Source organism: Lemur catta, chromosome 22, assembly GCF_020740605.2.
Source record: "Lemur catta isolate mLemCat1 chromosome 22, mLemCat1.pri, whole genome shotgun sequence".
In the NCBI taxonomy this organism is placed as follows: Eukaryota; Metazoa; Chordata; class Mammalia; order Primates; family Lemuridae; genus Lemur; species Lemur catta.
Window position 1 is genome coordinate 7,358,915 of NC_059149.1, and position 23,726 is coordinate 7,382,640.

Sequence of the window (23,726 nt, forward strand, 5' to 3'; positions counted from 1 at the left end):
CTAAATATGTTAAAATTGCATTACTCTAGTGATCTTTGTCCTTGCTACTGATAGAAATGTTTAAACTATAAGAAGTTCTCATTGAACTCTCTACATATAAACATTTTACAATTTTTTCTACTAAGTTCAAGATATCTTTTTTAAGGAAGTTATTGTAATGATCCATTTCAGTTTTATTATAAAATTCTCATCAATTTTTCATAGTCTTAATATTTAGTCACTTATTTATTTTCATTTAAAGTTTAAATTTTGTACATTTTCTTAATTATGTGGCTAACATAATTATGAACTAGATTAAAATAAAACATTTGAAACTACTGTAGGGGTGAGGAGAAACCATGCCCCCAAAAGTTCACTGAAGATAAACTTACAGTTAAGGCAGATGAATAAGAGAAAGAGGTTTATTTGCCATGTGCAAGGGGAGAATCACAGAGTGATCACTCAATATCCCAAGGGGATAGAGAAATTTATGTGCCCTCTAAAAGGAGGAGGGGGGAAGAGGAATATAGGTAATTCCGTTTAGGGGCAATAAATGGTTTCTAGGGAGGATGAATACATACTTGGGAGAATGAACGGATATGGGCAAACAGATTGAGTTATAAATTAGCCTGAGACACAGGTATCATATTTTAAATGATTTGGGCCACGCCTGGTTGCATTCTTGACCTTCTTTCCGGCACTATATTGAGATAACAGGGAGGGGAAGGGAAGTCAATTGTTCTTTTTGATGCACTCATCTGGTTTATGCAGATAGAGGGAAAGCCCCTTCCAAGGCCTGTATATCTCTAAGGGCCATTAATTCAAAACCCTTTATACCAAGGAATCGCATTTTGGGAAATTTCCTGAGCTCGTTCACCATAGACCAAGTGGCTTATAAACAACGTACATTTATTTCTCACTGTTCTGGAGGCTGGAAAGTCCAGGATCAAGGTGACAACAGAGGCGGTGTTTGGTGAGGGCTTGCTTCCTGGTTCCCAGACGCCGGTCTCTTTGCTAGGTCCCCACGTGGTGGCGTCGGAGAGAAGCGGCTCTCTCAGGACTCTCACAAAGGCTCTTCCCTCATGGCCTCCTTTGATTCTAATTACTTCTCCAAATCCCCACTTGCTAATACAGTAGTCTTTCCTTATCTGTAATTTTGCTTTCTGTCGTTTCGGTTACCTGAGGCCAACCACCATCTAAAAATATTAAATAGAAAATTTCAGAAATAAACCTTCCATACATTTTGAATTGCATGCTGTTTGTAGCAGCGTGATACAATCTTGCCCCATCCTGCTCTGTTCCGCCCTTTGTCCCGCACATCCACACTGTATTTGCTACCTACCTTTGTCACTCAGTAGCTGTCTTGATTATCAGAGTGACTGTCACAGTATTAGGGCGCTTGTGTTCAAGTCACCCTTATTTTAAATAACAATGGCCTCAAAGCACAAAAGTAGTGATGCTGGCAATTCAGATAAGATAAAGAGAAGCCCCAAATTGCTTCCTTTAAGTAAAAAGGTGAAAGTTCTCAATAAGAAAAGAAAAAAAAAATCATATGCTGAGATTGCTAATATCTATAGTAAAATACAATATTTTAAGGGACAGACCACAATTATGTAGTTTTTATTACATGATATTATCATTGTAACTTTATTATTATTGTTAATATACTGTGCCTAATTTATAAATTAAACTTTATCATAGCTGTGTGTGCATAGGAAAAAACATAATATCTGTAGGGTTCAGCACTATCCAGTTTCAGACATCCAGTGGAAATCTTGGAACATATCTCCTATAGACAAGGGAGAACTGTACCATCACATTGGGGGTAAGATTTCAAAGTATGAATTTGAAGGGACACAAACATCCACGCCACAATAGGCTGCTATAACCAGATACCATAGACTGGGTCACTTATACAATAAAAATTTATTTTCTCTTAGTTCTGGTACCTGAAGGTTCAAGATCAGGGTGCCGGCAGGGTCAGGTTCTGGTAAGAGCTCTGTTACTGGCTTGCAGACAGCTGCCTTCTCAGAAGATCGCAATCCAGTTGAATGAGGGATCCACCCTTATGACATCATTTCACCTCAGTTACCTGCTAAAGTCTCCAGATATAGTCACGTCAGGGGTCAGGGCATCAGTATATGAATTTGGAGGAGGAGGCACAATTTAGTCCATAGCAGTAGACTGAAGGGAAGATGAGTTACGAGAAATAAAGATTCTCAATTGAATTATGATAAAAGGAATTACTGAAGGAGAAGACATAGCAATCATAATGTATGCACTTAATTACATTGCTTCAAAATACATAAAGCAAATGTGAGAGAATAAGGGAAAAAGAGATATGCATAATCATATTTGAGAATGAAAAAAATTAGCAATATTGTTTTCCATTTTGTCAAAATTTATATTTATGAGAACATATGCCAAATAGAAGAATATTAGTATTTACCAAAATAATTAATATGGTAATAAAAAGTGGTATCAATAAATATTAAATGATTAAAATCTTACAGAGAATAAACTGACCATTGTGAATTTAAATTAGAATCAAATAATAGAAAGATCATTTAAAAATATCTAAAGGTTTGCAATTAAAAGATGAGAAATTATAACTCTGTTGGAGCTTCATAACATTAAAAATATAGCATGTGTAAACTTATGAGATACCAAAAGACAGAACTGAGAGACACATTTGTAGCTTTAACATAATACAAAAATAAAAATAAAGTTAGTTTGAATGTAGATGACTTACCTCCATTTCCAAAAAGCATATAGATGGTGAGTTAAGCTAAAAGATTCTAGAAAGTAGGAAATAATAATAAAAATATTGGCTACTGATGAAAAACAAAGCCTATGTATAATGAAGACAATCATCTAAGCCTAAATTGATTCTTTGAAGATATGTAAATTTTATAACAACCTAGTAAAACTGATATCTTATTTCAAAAAATTGAGAAAACAAATTATCCAAACAGTGCTTAAAAAATGGACATAATCGCCATAGATTTTACACATATTAAACATAAAGCATATTCTCAACTAATTCATGGAAATAAATGTGGATGAAATTTCATAAGTAATAAAATTTATCAAATAAATAGAAAAGAAAATCTGAAAAACTACTTATCTATTGGAGTAATTGAGTCTATCATTAAAACTCTTTCCTCAAAAACAAACAAAAATTCTAGGCCCAGGTGAACCCCTAATAAAAGGCTTTAAAATATTTAATACTAATAATAAATTATTTTAGAGAATATAACATGAAGGGCTAATTCTCAATTCATTTTATTATTTTAGATTTATGCTAACTATATGTTTGCAAAGAGACTTCTGCAATATATCCAAAGAGAAACATCATAAACAAGTAGGAATGATCCCAGGAATGCAAGATTAATTTTATATTTAAAAATCAATCATTATAGGCTACTATATTAAAAGAAATAATAGATGCAGAAAAAGCATTAAATGAAATGTGAAACCTATTTATGATCAAAAAAGAGAGAAAGAAAACTCTCAGCAATCTAGATAACATAAAAAACACCTTCAAGAAACTTTTGCCAACCCTAAGGTCATGAAGATATTCTTTTATATCTTCTAATCAAGCTTGATTGTTTTACCTTTCAGTTGTAGATCTATGATCCACAATAAGATAATTTACTTGGTGTACAATAATTTATTTGGTCAGGATTATTTAGTTCACATTGGATAGCCAACTGTTCCATGATTACTTATTTCAAAGGTTATTTTTCCAAGACAGAAATACAGTGATGCCTTTGTTACATAAATCAGGTCATCATAGTTCTGTCTTTTGGTTGGAATATTTTATTAATATGACCATTGGTCTATTTGTCTGTCCTTCCACCAACATCACATTTTCATAATGACTACTGCTTTATAGTAAATCATCAAAAATGGTAGTGTCAACCCTACTATGATATTCTTCAATACTGTTTTAGGTATTCTAAGTCCTTTGCAATTTTGTTTTAAATTCAACTTGTCAATTTTTAAAAAAAATTGGATTTTTATTGGTTATTGAATTGAAATGGAAACTTTAGGTCAATTTGAGGGAGATTGACATTTTAACAATATTGAGTCTTCTTATCCATCAAATGGATAAACATATTGTGGTGTACCACACCGAAATCAAAAGAACTACAGTTACATTCAAAACTGATGGATCTCAAAAACTGTATTTGGAGAAAAAGAAACCAGAAACAAACAAACAAAAGTACTCCATGGTACCATTTTTATGAAGCTAAAAGTGCAAGTAAAGATAAACCATTATATTAAAGTCAGAATAAAGGTTACATTTTTGTGTGGTGTTGGTGGGTAGAAACTTGCTGGAGAGAACTTCCTGAGTGACGATGATAATGTTCTGTATATTGTACAGAGTAGTAGTTATGCAGGCGCAGGTCACACACACATGTATGTGTATATATGGGTACACATATAAGTATAAATGAATCATAGGTACATAAATATATGTAACTTATATATGTATATGTATGTGAAGCTGTATCAAGTCACTAAAGATCCTTACACTCCACATAAATCAAAATTATTTACAAGACATGAAACCACCACACAAAACAAAGTTTTATGACTAATTCCAAAGAGGCAATAACCAACAGAGATAAAAATGTTTTAATTTCAATTGTTGAAGAGAAACATTATTAGATTCTTTTCTCTTTACAAGTTTCAAACCTATATATAATGCCACAGAAATTATAACCCCTAAAGGATAAGAAAAAGATCAGAAAATATCAGCCAAAGGAAAACTGACATATCAATATTAATATAAAGCAGTAAAGTATTTTTGAAACAAAAATCAATATGTATTTTAAGTTTTCATTACTTCAGAGGAGAAAAAATTTTTGTGGCATGACGTATGTACTAGATATATACTAAATCCCTACAAAATATATAATGCAAATACTGAAAAAGATGTTAGTAGGGAATAACTGTACCTGGATGATTTATGAATTTCCCTGATCAAAAATTTAACAGTAATAATAAAAGGTAAATCTTATTAATAAATACTGTTAAGATTTTCTAAATGTTTCAAAATTAATTATCCAAGTATAATTTAGTATGAATATGTATGTGTGTATATGCCCTGACTAAATATAAAGAATAGTAGCACAGTGGAAATACCACTTAATATTTGTTATCTATGCAAGGATATGAAACTGAGGCACAAGTTTAAGAGATACAATATTTTGGCAACAGAACTGTGCATACTTGGTAAATTTTTAACTTGTTATTAAGGTTAGGATGCCAAGTTAAATGTGAATTTGAGATAAATGGATTTTTTTAGTATAAATATACCCCATACAATATTAACAATATCTCACTTCTTTCAGAAAAATTATCTAAGGTTTGGATATTGGCAAACAGATTATTGGGTGTTTTTTCAGTGCTGTTCTAGGCCTGACTTTCTGTTGATTGGGCTGCTTTACAATTATGTAGGGGCAGAGGTTAATGTATGCATTTTTGTCTGGGAGAGAAGCAAATAATTTGTCTGATGGATCAGATAACCCATATGTTATGATTTATTTCTAAGACGTTAATCAGTTTCATATTTAACCCTGCAGTCCTATCCTAACATTTGTTTATACTCCTAGCTTCTCAAATGCTCTTTGAATTGGTTCTAACATCTTACTAGTTTCCTGATTAATTAATGAGTTGCATAAACTTTGACTTGTATTCTTTAAAGAAAAAAAAAAAGGCATGTATAGAATCTTGATTCCTAAAATAGAGACAAGAAGTTTTTTTTAAAGCGTAGATGCAGGTCCATTTGTAGAAAGTAATCAAGTGTTCTACAACTAAAGAAATCTCAACAAATACCTACTTGTTTGCAAATTTTTCAGTCTGGTGATTGGCACATAAGAAGCTTTAATGAATGCTGGTTGCTGTTGTTGTTTGAAAACTATTGCTGTAAGTAGGTATTTTCACCAAAAGCAACTTGTCTGATTTTTTGTAATTTTTTGTCCCAAAATATTTTTGTAAAAATGCAATGCTAAATATAGTTTTTTTCCCCCTCACTTTATTTTCAAATCAGAGATAATAACGATGTCCTGTGGGAAAGTCTCACACTCTAGTCCATATCTTTTTCAAGTTTTTCATACGGGTCTTTTATGGACTGAATTGTGTTTTCCCAAAGTTCAAATGTTGAAGCTCTAACCCCCAATGTGACTTTATTCAAAGACAGGGTGTGTAAAGAAGTAATTAAGGTTAAATGAGGCCATCACGGGAGCTCTGATTCCATAGCACTGGTGTCCATGTACGCAGAGACACCAGAGATTGCTCTCTCCACGTGCACCCAGAAAAAAGGCCAAGTGAGGACACAGGAAAAAGGCAGACTTCCCAGGAAGAGACCTCACCAGACACCAGCTTTGCTTCCACCTGATCTTAGACTTCTAGGACTGTGAAATTCTCTAAATCTGAAAGGAAAAAAACTTCTGTTGTTTAAGCCACCCCTTCTTTTGTATTTTGTTATGGCAGCCCAAACTAAATGATAGAAATCCAAAATGAGATTGTCATGGAGAAAATGTAAGGAAATGTCATCTACAAACCATGTCTTTGATCCTATCATACTAAAAAAGGAAAGATACAAATATATGTACTAGTAAGAAGATAGGAAATATAGGAGCAATTGCACATAAAAAAACCCACCCTGCTTTTATACAAATGACTAAAATGAAATTTTCGAATGCTGTTGTTTCTATTCTACTGAACTATAAAAGATAACAGGAGACAGGAGAAAGAAAGAAAAAATTATAAAGATGCATTGACTGGTTACCAAGCTTTTATAGTATCCCAAAAACAAGATAATTTGAAATAAATAAACCAGTATTAATAGATTACTATAGTATTTAACCTCTTGAAATTTATCCGAATCCTTCATTTTTTTCCCACATAGAATCAATCATTCTCCTCCTCCTCCCCTTCTCTTCTTCTCCTACTTCTCCTTCTTCTTTCTTTCTAGCTCTCTCTCTCTTAAAGCAGATGGTACCTTCAAATGCGAAAATTTGATAAGTGGACTATTTATCAATGTTTGTGCAAGGTGTAGAACCTTGGCAGTACCTCAGTGCTTTTAATAAAGAAATTTACTTGTCACCCAAGCTGGAAGTAGAGGAAGACTGAGTCATTTAATCAGGGTCACAAAAGGTGGACCTTCCACCCAGGGTTCAGAAAGTCACAAACACACCCTTACAATGCTGGTAGTAAATACCTTGCTTTCACTGTCACCTCATTCTCTCCTCCCCATTAGACTACATACATCAAGGTAAAACTGACAGCAAAAGAATCCTCTGATAGAATCCATTTGTGTCATCCTCCTGGGCTAGAGAGCAGAGTAGAAACATGATGGGAAGTTGAGTTAGAGAGACAAACAGAAGAAACCAAAATGTGTGCCTGGAGCCCTGCCTTGAAGTATACTCATCAAAATGTCACCAGACATATTTGAAGGGGTAGCATGATTTGTGGATTTTTCTCAAAATTCATGTTATAGTTTGGTCAAAATGTGCCATAGTAAGCATGTGACTCTTACAAAAAGAGAAATGATAAAGATATTTTGGCTTTGGAAATAAAGTTACAACAACTGTGGAAAGTCAGGATCTTATTACCAGTCATTATTACCATAATTTTAATTAATTCGGTGGGTTTAATTTTATCAGTTTAAACAACATTTATGGCATGGTCAGGTAAAATATCATCTCTAAAGAATCAAATTATAAATTAACAAAAGCTCTTCATAATTTGATACTATATATGTCTCTGTGCTTTTCTTTAAAGATTGCCTTCTGTGAGTACAACTGTGACTACAGCTGTTGCTATATATAGTTAGCAAGTTATGGGGGCAACTTTTTTCCTGGGATGATGCCACCAAATGAGTCATCCATTTACATTTTGGTGATATTTCAGATTTCATCTTTCATACTTTTCTTATATTTATAATGATAGTTGTAACGTGACTTAGGCCAACATGTATGGCATTAATGTGCATAACCTATTATAAGATACCTCTAGTCCATTTTATCATGTGACTATTTTTAATATTAATAATTACATTATTCTCCCAGTATATAAAATACTTCCCTAAACAGTGTGCATGGGCATTTATGTTTTCTTTTTTTTTTTTCAGCACCCCAGAGCCATAAGTATGGAATCACTTGCAGTTATTTTCACTCAATTACTGTCCCTTAGTATGGGGATTACTTACGATGACACTAACAAATGCCATTGCTCAGGAGCTGTCTGTATAATGAACCCAGAAGCAATGTAAGATGCTTGACTTTTATACTTCACATATATAGTTTCTTTTAAGATGATTTTGGTATGTTTAGTTTAAGAAAGTTTAAGCTGTCAAAATAAATAATGATGGTTGAATGTCAGCTGTGATTGATGACCCCAGACCAAAATATATATTCCAGTGATCACACTGCATATCTGTCTCAATATCTCTTTTGATCAAATGTCACACTTGCTTTCTCCTATGGGACCTAACTCTACATTTGTCACTGCATTTACTTGTGTGATTTTATAACGATGCATGACTTGATAAGCCAATACAGGCTTGTGATCACTACACAAGGATTATTTATTGACATGAACTTGTCTGCGTGAGTCTCTTTCACCCTGTCCTGGCTCATCCTGAGGTCTTCATCTCTGTTGGTTTCACAGACAATGCCGTTCAGCTTTTGCTCTGTCACGAGAAAGGGCCTTTTGTAGTATCCTTATCATGCCCCAAAGATCTAGTGAAATTATTTGCTGTTATCGTCATTATTCTTAGAGTACATTATGAAATTTTGTAGAAATGGGACCAAATAGCCAGGGGATGAAGGGAAACCACCCAGTCAGGGACTGGATCCAGACTCTTACCTTTCTGATGTACAGTTCTTGGGGGTGTCTTCTGCCTCTCAGATGTCTTAGAGAGTCAAGCCCCATCGCCGGCGGCACAAACATCTCCCTCTCTTCATCCCTTCACTCCTGCTTTCCAGTCACTGCTTGAAAATATTTGTCCTTAGATTCTTAGGCTCTGATCTGAGGAGAGACTTGTACTAAAATAGTTACCCCAGAGTGGCTTTAGAAAACAAATCTTTATGAAATGACTGTGGGGCTGGATCAGTGAATGATGTGGTGGCCACAAGAACACCTTTGGCAGAAGACGCTGTGAAGAGAGTGGCGACAGCAGGTCCAGACTGCGGCGCAAGGTGCCTCGTTGGTTGATTCTTGTGGTCGTTGAAATACGATAAAGCAAAAGGCATTCCAGGTCGATTAGGTCCGTGTGGAACTCCGGCAGGTACCAACAGGAGATCTGCAGTGCAGGCTTGTAGCTGCTGCACTGAAGTTGACTGTTTTTGTCACACAGTGTGGGTGTTTTCAGAGCTACAGAACTGTAAGGTCAAGTGAGCATATCCATCTACCTGATGACAGCAATGGCTCCTCTGGGAATGGGCTGGGCAAGGTCCAGATAGCACAAACAAACAACGAGAACAGGGCTCCTAGATCCCCACATCACCTGCACCTATTTTTCCCATATTTCTTAATCGCTTCACACCAATGGCCTCACAGGAGTATTCTAAAACTGGTCGGTAGAGGAAGAAAAACCCCAGTCTTGTTTCAATATGTTAGCTGGAACATTAAAAAAATTCATTATCTCCTGCTGTTGTACAGTCATATTTAGACTAAAGACAGTGGGGCAGGGCAAACGCCCCGTGAGCGTGTTTGCAAAATCAATGCGTTTGGATCTGCGCTGCACGGGAGGGAAGTGCCAGGGCCTGAAACCCACACGGATTCCCACGCTGTGGCAGGTGGCTTGGGTGTTTGGTCAAGGATCTAGATGCTGTAAAATTGGACACTTAGAGACAAGATAATGTGAGGACGAAGCATGTGGATTTATTTGGAGCGGCATAAAGAATGCAGGTGCTCATGTTAATATTTTGTGTTCAAGTACCACTGGCAATATTTTCTTCAGAGGAGACCCTCGGTGACCTGGTCAACAATCTGACATCCAGGAAAGCCAGCCCGCTTCTTCCCCAGGCCACCCACAAATCAAGCCCTAAAAGGAAGGGTATGTCCTTCCATAGCAGCAGCCTTCAAGCTCTTTAGTGAAACACTAGCCTCCCAGTCATCTAGGGTCCATTCGGTTGAAGAGTCTGTACACTTCCCAGCAGAAAAAAAAGCCACCATTGCCATCTACACACTTATGGACTTCTCTCTTCATTTATCCTGAATCTCTTATTCCTGCTTCCTGGGGTCACCTCCCAGATCAAATTCCTGAAATCAAGTTCAGGCCTTAGATTATTTTCCTAGTTAATCTAAACAAAGACAGATGCTGCTATATATAGCTTATATTAATAATGTTGACACCTTTCATTAAACTGTTATTTATCATTGACCAAAAGATAGTTGTTTACAATGATATTGATGCTATATTGTTTGCGATGCAGATTATAATAATTATAATAGCTGTAATGGTGAAGAAATGAGAGGAAGGATAAGAGGATCTTAAATGTATTAATACAAGGTTCTTTGAACCCTCCACATCCTTCTGAATATTGTCAAGGTATTTTCTGTTCAATTTTGAAACCAAGTTTTATTTTGCTGGGATGCCTGATGAATTATTCCCATCATGGGTAGAACCCTTCAAAATGCAATGATTCCTCATTTTTCCCCCTTTGGGAAAAGTATCAAGTGTAAACACGTTATTCCTAACTATTTTTTAATTGCAACTTGTTTATAAGACTATGAAATTTCCAATTATTTGGAGCAAGTATATAGAGATGGTATTGATTATTTTTTATTGAGCTTGTATCCTGCAACTTTGCTAAACACATATTAGTTCTGGAACTTTTAATTTAGTTTTATTAGAATTTTACTGACATGCAATTATATATCATAAATAAAGTTTTACATCTTTCTTTTCAATCTTTATATTTTTAAAATTTCTTTTTCTTGCATTATTACGGTACTTAGGATGTCCAATACCATGTAAAATAGAAGTCAGATGTGTAGTCATATGTGTAGCTGTCTTTCTTTACTCTGATTTAAGGGGAACACCTTTAATTTTTCACCAATAAATATGTTAAGTGAAAGTTTTTCATAGGAGCTTTTCATCAGATTTTATCCCTTATATGCCAAAATTTTCATCATGAATAGATTTTACCAAATATTAACATTATCGTGTGCTTCCTCTACTTTATTCTGTTGATATGTTGAAGCACATTTTACTGAATTTGGAAATATTATGAGTACAAACTAAGGATAGGCACAGTTTTTAGTGCTTTACATGTATTATAGTCTCATAAGTCTATGAGATAAATAATACTTTTATCCCCATAGTGCAGAGGAAACTGGAGTGTGTATATAATTTCAGTACCTTTGATAAGGACATACGACTTGTAAATGGCAAAACGAAGATTTTAACCCACGTTATTTGATTGGCCACAGAATCCACATTCTAAAATATCACCTTATGCTTTGGGAGGGGCAGGTTTGGTGGAGAGGGGTCAAGAATTTAGGGAATTTAAATTTAAGGTGCCTGTGAGACAGGCTTAAGAAGAAACACTAAGTAAAGCACCAGATATTGTACTCTGCAGTTTAGGTGATAAGTTTCAGTTAGAGAAACAAATACCTGAGATGTCAAGTGTAGGTGTTATTTAAAACTATAGAACTTGATGGATTACCTATGAATAAATATAAAGAAGGGAAAAGCCTGGTTTCTTTTGTTAATACAGGGGTCTTCCAATGTTTGGAAGTTACAAAAGAGAAAGAAAGCAATAAATAGAGAGGGAGCACTTGGAAGAAAAAAGCCAAAATCAGAGAGAGCAGTGTCGCAAATAAGTATCATATAAGAGCTTATAAAACTTTTATAGATCAGTAACTTAATCCTACTAAAATATGTAAACTCTTGCACAGTTGACTTTCCATGCATAGAAAATGAAAGTTTTTTGACACTAACAAAATTGGGAATTTGGTCTTTTGTGGAATGCTATTAAATAGCTTTACTCTAAGGGTAGGCAGTTTACGGAAACTCACATAAAAATGTGAAGTTTGATGTATTTTTAGTCATTTCAGTGGTGTGAAGATGTTTAGTAACTGCAGCATGGAAGACTTTGCACATTTTATTTCAAAGCAGAAGTCCCAATGTCTTCAAAACCAGCCTCGCTTAGATCCGTCTTACAAGGAGGCAGCGGTTTGTGGCAATGAACAGGTGGAAACCGGAGAGGACTGTGACTGTGGGACCCTGGAGGTGGGTACTGATTTGGAGGCATATGTACTGGAATTGCACCATAAATCATTCATCCGTTTTTATAGCATAACCCTGCCATTTTCCTTAATTTATCAAGCTATTTTTTCTGCAAAGGCCTTAGGAAGGCACACGGGGATTATTACAAACTAATGGATGCATTCATATATATTGGTAAATGGATTCAGTGATCTATAGCTTCACATGGATTTGTATGCATACACAGTTAATGTTATTTTCCTTATTCCAGCTTCATTGAGATACAGTTGACAATTAAAAATTGTATATATTTAGCTGTGCATGATGACTTGTGCCTGTAGTCCCAGCTGCTTGGGAGGCTGAGGCAGGAGGATCGCTTGGGATCAGGAGTTCAAGGTTGCAGTGAGCTATGATCATTGTATTCTAGCCTGGGCAACAGAAAGAGACTCTGCCTAAAAAAAAAAAAAAAAAAAAAAAAAAATCAATCAATAAATAAGTTGTACAACTTGATGATTGGGTATATGTATGTACTGAATATTTTAATTCACCTTATTCAAGCCAATTAACATATCTGCAACCGCACATAGTTAGCATTTCCTTTCATTTCTTTCTTTCTTTCTTTCTTTTTTTTCTTTGCCTGGTGAAAACACTTAGAATCTTCCCTCTTGGCAAATTTCAAGTATACAATGCATATTGCTAGCTATGGTCATATTGTAGTGTGTCAGGTCTCCAGAACTCATTCATCTTGCAGAAATGAATCTTTGTACTCCTTGACAATTATCTCTCCATTTTCCTCTTCCCACCCCTCCCAATAATCACCATTCTAATCTCTCATACAAGTAATTTTCCAAGTCACTATTCCTTATATCTGCGGAGATGTAGGTTTGCTCTCTTCCCCTTGAGTATATTTTTCCCCTAGTATCCAAACCTAGAATTTAAACCTAGTGCTTAACCTAAAATCCTCTGCCATTCGGAAAGACAGATATAAAGTTTTCACTATGGAACAAGAAAACATAGGAAGCACTTTTGCAGTTTTTTAAAAATATTTTAATTTAGGTCAATCTTTAAATCAAAAAGATTTGGAAAATATATAATCAAGCAATGCTAGTTTGTCTAAACCATGGACACTTTAGAAAAAGCAGCTGGGTTGAAAGGACGTAAGAAGAGCAGAGATGAAGGAAATGAGATGAGGGAGAGAGACAGAGTGGTGCTCCCAGTGAGGGGTACGGACCTGAGAGCAGGACTGGGGAGAAGCAGGAGGATGCAGATGGAGTTCATTGCTCCCTACGGCCAGGGCTGAGGTCACCTGTGTACTATTCCCAGCACGAAAAGCATATTTCTAGATACTTAAATGAGTGATATGTTTTTAATAAATTATTCCCCATCATCCACTTGGTTTTGCTTGGTTGGGTTTGAGTGGAAATATCTTGAAAATTTCTGCTAAAATTTGACAATAGTGTGTATCTATGCTCCATTAAATGTTTTATCGTTGAGTCAAACCAATATGATATAACGTTCCCCTCTAGAATTCCATAAGACAAGAATAGCAATGACATTTATTGCACAGAATAGCTGTGGAAAATACTGAAAATTCTGTGTGTCTTAGTAAGTATCTTGCTATAACTCATATTAAGACCACTGAAATATATGATTTATTTTAGCGCATCTTGTTGAAATCTTTTCTCAATTAACCTTATTTCAAATTTCTGGGAATTTAAAAAATGTGAATGTGTGTCTGTATGTGAATGTATTATCTCTCCAGCCTTGTGCTTTCTTATCTGTTGCTTTTATTAACTCTAACAGTAGAATTTTTAAAAGCAGATTCACTGCACATAGATGAACTATAGCATAAAACAGGACATAATAAGATATAGGCGAATGACATAAAAGTGACAGCTTCAGCCATGCTCAGAAATAATATCATTTCTACCTCTTTGTTGGAGAATTAAAAAAGAAATAAACCTTCAATATCCCATAAAATGTAGAGACTTGTTAAAAATATAGTAAATTCAGAAGGATTGAGTAGGAAGTGGTTACTATAATAAAATTTTTAAATTATAACTTCTGTTTATTTTATGTCTTGTATTTAACTATCTCTTTTGTCTATAAGAACCAGAGATCTCAATCTGGTGGTGGATCCCAGGGCGTCAGAGAATCCTATTACTTATATAGCCAAACCTATAGAAATACTAAAAACACATGGTCTAACATTTAGTAGGTAGTCAATAAATGTCTAAGTAAGTGAATGAGTAAGTTGCTTTAACATTTTTTTTCTGTTTGGCAACATATATGTCAAGCATCTATGTGTATAATATATCACATGTTGTCACCATGAAAATGTCTGTTCAATGTAAATAACAGTTGGAAGATACTGCAGAACGTTTTGTTTGCCTTTCAGAGTTGTGCTAATTCCCCAGTACAGTGCTGTGATGGTACGACCTGTCAATATGTAGCCGATTCAAACTGTGCTGATGGACCATGCTGCGAGGATTGTCATGTAAGAACTTTTTTAAAAAAATTGCTGTATTGTCTACATAAGTGACGTTATCATTATTTATAATGCTTATATGTTCACATTCTGCTTTCTTCAATATTATTTACCTTACCCTATCAGTACAAGGGCAAAGACCAGATATGTAGGTCTGCCATAGATGAATGTGATCTCCCTGAATATTGCAATGGGTCCTCTTCAGTGTGTCAAGAAGACCTGTTTGTTCAGAATGGGCATCCATGTGGACAGAACCAGTGGTTCTGTTTTGACGGACTATGTAGCAGTGGGAGTAAACAGTGCAAGGACTTATTTACTGAAGGTATTTATTATAATTTAATTTTTCATATATGTGTTCTTATGGAAATTGAAAAGAAATAAATGTTGATATATGATTGCAACTTTTAAAATCATGTGACTTTTAAATATTGTAAAGAATTATAGAAAGAGAAGAGGAATGCTAGAAGGAAAAAAATATAAGTAACCTGAAATTAAAATTTTGTATTATTTGCACAAAATAATAAATGGAAAAGTTCAAAATCTATGGGATTCTGAGTTCAAGAAGGAAAAAGGTAGACTGACCACAAGCTACATTCTCCTCCTCTCACTCCACAGCCACAGTTTTGCTGGTAAATACAGAATAATTAAATATGACTATAGACATTAAAGAGATCATAAATATGAGTTGTCATATGAATATGATTTTACCCACCCATGCAGGCACATGCATACACAGGCATGCATTCCCATGTGGGAAGTATGGTGAGGACTCATGAAAATCCAGGTTCTATAAAATTATTGAGAGATCATGTGCACTTAAGTTGAAAACAAAGAGAAAAACCACGGTACAAACTATATATGGAATTGTTTTGCTGAACAGTATGGAAACTGCAACAATGGCAATAGTATTTCATGCCTATATCAGAAAAATCAAAGGAAATTGATAGAGGAAATATTAAGAATATTCATAGAAACAGCCAGGCAGGTCAACATTTTTTCTCAACTCATACAGGTGGCAAGTTCAATTCTAATTTCTGTGTAAAAAGGGGTTGCAAAGGAATTATCAATTTCCAAAATGAACATACGATCAAGAATAATGGTTGGTTTGAAGAAAATCAAAACAGATACAAAAAAAAAGAAAAGAAAAGAAAAGAAACTTACAAAACAAAAAAGTGCTGTGCTGAGGAAGTAAGTGATTTGGCATCGTGATAATTTGTAAATGAAAGAAAGAGGAAGGAAGGAAGGAAGAGAGGGAGGGAGGAAAGAGAAAGAAAACCAGATTTTTAATTACTGTTTCAATTTCCTCACTCATTATTGGTTTGTTCAGATTTTCTGTTTCTTCATAATTTAATCTTTGTAGTTCTTTGGGATGTTTTTACAGTGGTTGAGTGTTTACGGTTCTGTTCCATGTATGTTGCACTTTTAAGAGTTTCCTGTAGGGCGGGTCCAGAAGTGACAGATTCCTTTAGTGTTTGCTTGTCTGGAAAAGTCTTTATTTCTCCACCATTTATGAAACAGTTTTGCAGGGTACAAAATTACTTTTGCTGGCAGTTGTTCTGCTTAAGAAGACTGAAAATGGGGCCCCAGTCTTCTCTTGGTATTAAGATCTCTGCTGAGAAGACTGATATTATCCCGATTGGTTTTCCTTTGTAGCTTAGTTGATGGTTTCATCTTGAAGCTTGTAGAATTTTCTCCTTCATTTTGACTTTGGCCAGGGTGATGACTATGTGACTTGGAGATGTCCTGTTTGTTATGAATCTTTCTGGTATTCAATGACCATCTTATATCTGAATATCTGAATTTCTGATGATACCAGGGAAGTTATCCTCAAAAATTCCCTCGAGTAGGTTTTCCATGCTTTTTGCTCTTTCATCTACTCCTTTAGTGATACCTATAATTCATATACTGGCTAATTTCACATAGTCCCCTATTTCTCTGAGTGATTGTTCATTTTCTTTATTCTTTTTTTTTCTGCATCTTCAACTGATTGGATTAGTTCAAAATCCTTGTCTGCAAGCTCTGAGATTCCTCTGCTTTCTCCAGCCTGTGTCGAAGCTTTGTGCTGTATTTTGAAATTTTCTAAATGACTCTTTCATTTCTTGAAGTTCTCTTATATCCTTTTTTATGTTGTCTATCTCTTTAGGGACTTTTTCTCTTTTTTATATATGTCCTGAAATTTTTTTTCCACTTCTTTGTGTTGGTTTTCAACTTTCTCTTCAATCCCATTCATCTCATTTGCCATTCATATTCTGAATTCCATTTCTGACATTTTGACAATTTCCTTTTGGTTGGGATCTGGTGCTGTGCATCTATTTTGATCTTTTGGGGTGTTGAACTAGCTTTTTTTTTTTTCTTTCATGTTGCCAGAGTTCTTGGGCTGGTTTTTTCTCATTTTAAACCTCTTTTCTCAGCTCTGGTCACATGGGTGTGCAGTGCACTGTCCTCCGCTGGGAACTCTCCGATGCAGTGAGCAGAAGCAGCAGTCCCCAGATGGCGCTTTTGTGCTCCACTCCTGAAGGTTTCCCTGGCAGGAGAGGGGCAGATGCACCAAGAGCCCCCAGTCCCCTGTGATTGTCGCAGTCCAAGCTGGGGCTGGGTGATCTTCCTGCGGAGTGGCGGGGTGTTCCCCACACCACTGGTGGAAGCCCGGGTGGGGACTGGGCGAGTCCCTCTCCGCTGAGGCCTGGATTACGGAAGACTGCTCTGCCCAAGTCTGCCCACAGCGGTGGCGGTGGCAGCTGGGTGAGGCCACCGAGGCAGTGGCTGCACCGTCAGGGCTGTGGGCCTTTGCTCCCCAGGGTGCAGGTGCAGTGGCGGCGCGTGGCTGGCAGGTCCCTGGGGAGCGCTGGCCTGCAGGGGCAGGCGCCACCCCGCAGCAGGTGAGAGCCGTGGCAGCGGTCCACCGTGCCGGGTCGCCAGGGACTCTCTCCCTGCTCGGCTCCCCAGAGGGAGTTGGCACGGTGCTTCTCTGGCAGCATCAGTGGTGCCTGCTTTGTCTGAAGAGGGATTCTCGGCTCCCAGTCACGGGGCATGTGAGGGAGCTTCTGCTCTCCCTGCTCCCTGCCTGGCGTGGCGGGGGCCGCATGCAGGCGGTCACAGCAAGAGTCCTGTGTAGACCGGATGCTCTGGACCTGAGACCTCAGGGTGGTGTCATTTGCAGTGACGCATGAATGGAAGCCACCCGGGCTGCTGTGTCCACTCTCTAGTGAAATGTCGTTGTACAGTCTCCAAGCAGCTCCCTGATAGTCTGGAGGTCTGTGGTGCTTGAGGGGTTAACTCGCGGCTCTGGTCACAGTGTCTGCAGGGGGAGCCTGGAGCCCTGGGGCTGTCTCCTCCTCTCCTTCTGCCACGCGGATGCCTCCCGCCGGTACCCTGTGCTCTTGCCAAGTGGATCACGCCGTCACCGCCTCCTTCACTCTGAGCATCTCCTGTCACTTCTCTGATGATTGACAATGTTCTCTCCAAGGCCCATCCATAGGTAGGAAGCTACTTGCAACTTGCGATGCTCTCGGCAGGAGCAGCTCGTGTGGGCTGCTTCCAGCCCACCGTCTTGGCCCCCTCCCCATCCTTTCTCAGCAACTGTAGAAGCTAGAAGACAAACTAAGGGCCTCTTAAGGGATAAAGGAAAATAAGTGCCCACCTAGAATTCTGTAATTAGCAAAAAATGCCCTTCAAGTCCTTTCAACAAATGGTGTTTGAACAACTGGATATGCACACGCAAAAGAATGAATTTGAACCCCTATCTCATACCAAACATACAGAAAAACTTAAATATCAATCATAGACTTAAATGTAAAGTTAAAAACTATTAACTTTCAGAAGAAAACATGAGCATAAATCTTAATGACCTTGGACTAGCCAATGGTTTCTTAGCTATGACACCCCAAATATAAATAATGAAAGAAAAAGGCCTAGATTGGATTTCATCAAAAACTGAAGACAACTTATGTTTTTTTTTTGTTGTTGTTTGTTTGTTTGTTTGTTTTTTTGAGACAGAGTCTCACTCTGTTGCCAGGGCTAGAGTGCTGTGGCATCAGACTAGCTCACAGCAACCTCAAACTCCTGGGCCCAAGTGATCCTCCTGCCTCAGCCTCCCAAGTAGCTGGGACTACATGCATGTGCCACCATGCCTGGCTGATTTTTTCTATATAATTTTAGTTATCCGGTTAATTTTTTTCTATTTTTTAGTAGAGATGGGAGTCTCGCTCTTGCTCAGGTTGGTGTCGAACTCCAGACCTCCAGCGATCCTCCTGCCTCAGCCTCCCTGAGTGCTAGGATTACAGGCATGAGCCACCGCACCCGGCCAACAGCTTATGTTCTTCAAAAGACTTGATCAAGAAAGTGAAAAGACAACTCAAGGATTAGGAGAAAATATTTGCAAATTACGTTTCTGCAAATGGACCTTACATAGAGTAAATAACTTGTTCAACACAACAGTAAAAAGACAATCCAACTAAAAAACAGACAAAGGATTTGAATCAACATTTCTTGAAAAAAAGACATAGAAATGACTAACAATCACATGACAAGATGGTCAATATAATTAATCATTAGGGAAATGCAAGTCAAAACCACAAGATACTATTAATACTTCACATTCACTTGGATGACTATTATTAAAAAGATAAAATGATAAGCATTGGTGAAGATGTAGCAAAATCAAAAACTTTTCTACATTGTTGCTGGGAATATATAATGGTGCAGCTGCTTTGGAAAACAGTCTGGCAGTTACTCAGGATGCAAAATATTGCTACTTGACCCAGAAATTCACTCCTGGCATATACCAGAGAGAATTGGAAGTATACATCCTCACAAAACTTTGTATGCAAATGTTCATAGCACTATTATTCATAATAGCCGTAAAGAATAAACAATGCAAATGTCCATCAACTGATGAATGAGCAAAAAAAAATATGGACAATTATAAGACAATATAAATTAATACAGTGCTGATATTTGTTAAATGTGGACGAAGTTTGAAAACGTTATGCTAAGTGAAGGAAGCTGGTCTCAAAGGACTGTATATTCTCTGATTCCATTTATATTATGCATGCAGAATAAGCAAATATATAGGGACAAAAGTAGATTAATGGTTGCCTGGAACTGGGGGAGGGGGAGAGGAGGAGGAATGTGTTTGTGTTGTTTGACATATATCCAATTTAATAGTATAGCATATTGATAATCAGCTATAATAGCATAACTTAATACTCCTGAATGGACTGCAATGTGACATCTGCTATATGATAAGTATTTGTTTATTTGGTTGGTTGGTTGGTTGGTTGCTTAACTCATTATATTTAAACCTAAATGTCTGCCTATTTCTCAATTTTCTCTTCTGTTTGTTCTCTTAATCATTTTTTCTCTATGTACTCAGTTTTAATATCTTTACCTTTATCATTATTTTACTGTCTTAAGACAAATCATCTTGGGTAATTTTGTATCTTCTTCACATGTCTTGACTATGCTCTCAAGCCCTTCCATATGAATTTAAGAACCAGATTAACAAAATGATTCTTAACCAATTTTAGTTGAATTGGTATCCATGTAATATTTGGTTATTCTATGAGTGACCTTGTTCTCTCTCTATTCGTTTTAGTCTTCTTTGAAATTCTTTTATAAAATTTTATACTTCTATACATAGATGTAGGATGTTGATTCAAGATGCTGTAAAATTTGTAATTTTATAAAATGGCGTATTTATTTTTTCCTTTACTTTTAAGGTATAATTTACAATACAGTAAAATGAACTCTTTTACTGTACAGTTTGGTAGTCATGTAAGCCCTACCAAAATCAAGATATAGAGCCCTTCCATTACCCCCAGATTTTCTCTTGTATTCCTTTGTGATTCACCCCACTTCCACTCCCAGTTCTTATCCATGATTGATTAATTTTCTATCCTTAATAGTTTTGAAATAATGTAGTGTTAATATTAATGGAGATATAAGTTTTGGAATATTTATTTTCTGGATTCCTTCATTTAGCATAATAAATTTGAGATACATATGTAAATTTGTGCATAACAGTAGTTTGTTCCTTTTTATTGCTATGTATATCCCTGTGTGAATAAACCAGCATCTTTTATTCCTTCTCTAATAGATTGTTTCCAGATTTTGGCAATTACAAAAAATTATTAAAAGTTTGCACATGGGTTTTTCTATGAATATAATTTCTAAATTCTCTTTTTAAAATATCTAGGAGTGGAATGGCTGGGTGACATGTTCAGTATGTATGAAAGTTTATAAACTGCTAAACTGTTTTTCAAAGTGGTTGTACCGTTTGCATTGACATTAATAATAATAGATTAGGCTTCCATTTTCTATCCACTTTAGATCACGATAATGTCAGTTTTATTAAAAGTAATTTTTTTTAAAGTAGACATTGTAAAGTGTGTGTAGCTTCCTCTCATTGTGGTTTTCATTAACATTTCTTTAATGAACGATGATGGCATACATCTCTTTACGGTTCACTTGCCATCTGCATATCTTTGTTGGTAAAGTTTCTGTTCAAATCTTTTACTCTCCCTTTACTGAATTGTTTGTTTTATTATTTTAAGAGATATTTATATATTACATTTATATATTTTTGCAGATATATCATTTGTAAATTTTTTTCTCAGTCTGTAGCTTACCTTTTAATTTTGTTAACACTTAATTTGAAGAACAGCACGTCTTAGTTTTAATAAAATCCAATTTATCAAATATTTTCTTATATAAGATCATGCTTTCAGTGCCATATATACAAAATCCTTGCCTACATAAAGCTCACAACAATTTCCTCATGTTTCTTTCTTGTCATTGTTTTGTAGTTTTACTTTTTAAGCCAATAATTCATTTTTGGTTGGTTTTGTGTAGAAATCAAAATATGGATCAGGGTTTTTTTGAACATATGGTCATCCAATTTTCCACCAGTGTTTGTAAAAAAAAAAAGTTTATATTTTTCCATGGAATTGCCTTTGTATTTTTGTAGAAAATAAGTTGTCCATATTTGTGTGGGTCAATGTAATAAGACTCTGTTTTCTGCTCCATTGATCTATATGTATATCCTTTCTCCAATAGCACTTTCCCTTTACAGTATCTTTATAGTAAGTCTCTAAACCAGGTAGTATGGGTTAGCCAAATTTATTTTATTTCAAAGTTGTTTTGGCTATTCCAATTCAGTTTTATTTCCATAAAAATATAAAATCAATTTCTTAATGTCTATTAATAAAACTCCTAGGATTTTTATTAGAATTGCTTTTAATGTATAGGTCAATTTGAGAATGGACATCTTAACAATGTTGAGTGTCCTTTCCTGGTTAGCTGGAAGGTTTTTTTTGTAATGAATAGATGAAATCTTTTAGAGGGTTGTTTTTATATGCATTTAGATGATCACTTGTTTTTCTTTAATCTGTAATATTGTGAGTTACATTAGTAGATTTTGCATGTCTAACATTTTTATTGTCTTTTTTATATTTTGTAAGATTTTATTACCCAATATTGTTTGAGGATTATTGTCTTTATGTTTGTAAGAAATATTGGTCTCTAGGTTTATCTCTTGAATATCTTTGCTTTTGGTGTAAGGTATTGATGGCCTCATAAGGTGAATTTTAGAAGTGCTTCCTTCTCTACTATATTCCATAAAAGTTTGTATATCACTTATATAGTTTCTTCCATAGATATTTAATAACATTTTCCAATGAAGGCTTCTGGGTTTGGAGCTTTATATTTGTTGGAAAGTTTGAAATAATTAAGCCAATTTATTTAATATGAGTATTAAATTTAAACACTTTTTGAGTGAGCTTTTGCAAAAGTTTCTGTCTTTCCAGGCATTTGTTCATTTTATCTAAGTTGTCAAATTTGTTATGGTTTCATAGTACCAATAATCATCCTATTAATGCTGTAAAGTTTGTAGTGATGTCTTCTCTTTCAAACATTATATTTTTGTTTTCTGTTTTCTCTAATTTTTTAGTGGTTATCTAACTAAAGATTTATTCATTTAATCTTTTTAAAAATTCAGCTTTTTACTTCACTGATTTTTTTATCCTCTTGTTTTTTGGTTTCAAATTTGATCAATATCTGCCCTCATATTATTTCTTTTCTACTTTGTGCTTTGAGTTTGCTTTGCCTTTTGTTTTCCAGTCTCACAAGGTGGAAGCTTAGGTCATTATTAGAAAAGAAGCATGGGTGCTATAAATTTCCCCCCAGCCAGTTGCTTATCTGCATCCACACAATGTTGATATGTTTTGTTTATTTTTGTATTAAATTCTAAATATTTTCTAATGTTTAGTATTTTATTTTCTTTGATACCTGGGTTATTAGGAGATCATTGTTTAATTTTCAAGTATTTGGGAATTCTTTTTTTATTTATTTCAGAATATTATGGGGGTGCAAATGTTTCGATCACATAAATTGCCTTTACACCATACCCATCAAAGCTACAAGCTTGCCCATCCCCCAGACAGCATGTACCGCACCAAGTAGGTGTGATTTTACCCATCTCCTCCTCCCCCCACCACCTGTCCGATGCCCTATGAATGTTACTTCCATATGTGCACATAAGTGTTGATCGATTAGTACCAATTTAATGGTGAGTACATGTGGTGTTTGTTTTTCCATTTTTTTGATACTTCACTTAGTAGAATAAGCTCCAGCTCTGTCCAGGATAGTACAAGAGGTACTAGTTCACCATTGTTTTTTGTGGTTGAGTAGAACTCCATGGTATATATATATATATATATATATATACCACATTTTATTAATCCACTCATGTATTGATGGGCACTTGGGTTGTTTCCACATCTTTGCAATTGTGAATTGTGTTGCCTTAAACATTCAAGTGCAGATGTCTTTATTATAGAATGTCTTTTTTTCCTTTGGGTAAGTACCCAGTAGTGGGATTGCTGGATTAAATGGTAGTTCTATTTTTAGTTCTTTGAGGTATCTCCATATGACTTTCCACAGAGGTTGTACTAATTTGCAGTCCCATCAACAGGTATGATTGCTCCTATCTTTCCACATCCACACCATTTGTTGTTTTGAGACTTTTTG

The 23,726-nt window shown here is 35.6% G+C and overlaps 1 protein-coding gene across 1 annotated transcript in view; it reads left to right on the top strand.

Moving 5' to 3' along the window:
- ADAM2 (ADAM metallopeptidase domain 2) overlaps nt 1–23,726 on the top strand; it is a 125,726-nt gene that overhangs the window by 66,519 nt on the left and 35,481 nt on the right. Inside the window, exons 16-19 of the mRNA XM_045535373.1 lie at nt 8,126–8,262; nt 12,052–12,235; nt 14,610–14,708; nt 14,826–15,021. Coding sequence (XP_045391329.1) covers nt 8,126–8,262; nt 12,052–12,235; nt 14,610–14,708; nt 14,826–15,021 — 616 coding nt within the window. The remainder of the gene's footprint in view (nt 1–8,125; nt 8,263–12,051; nt 12,236–14,609; nt 14,709–14,825; nt 15,022–23,726) is intronic.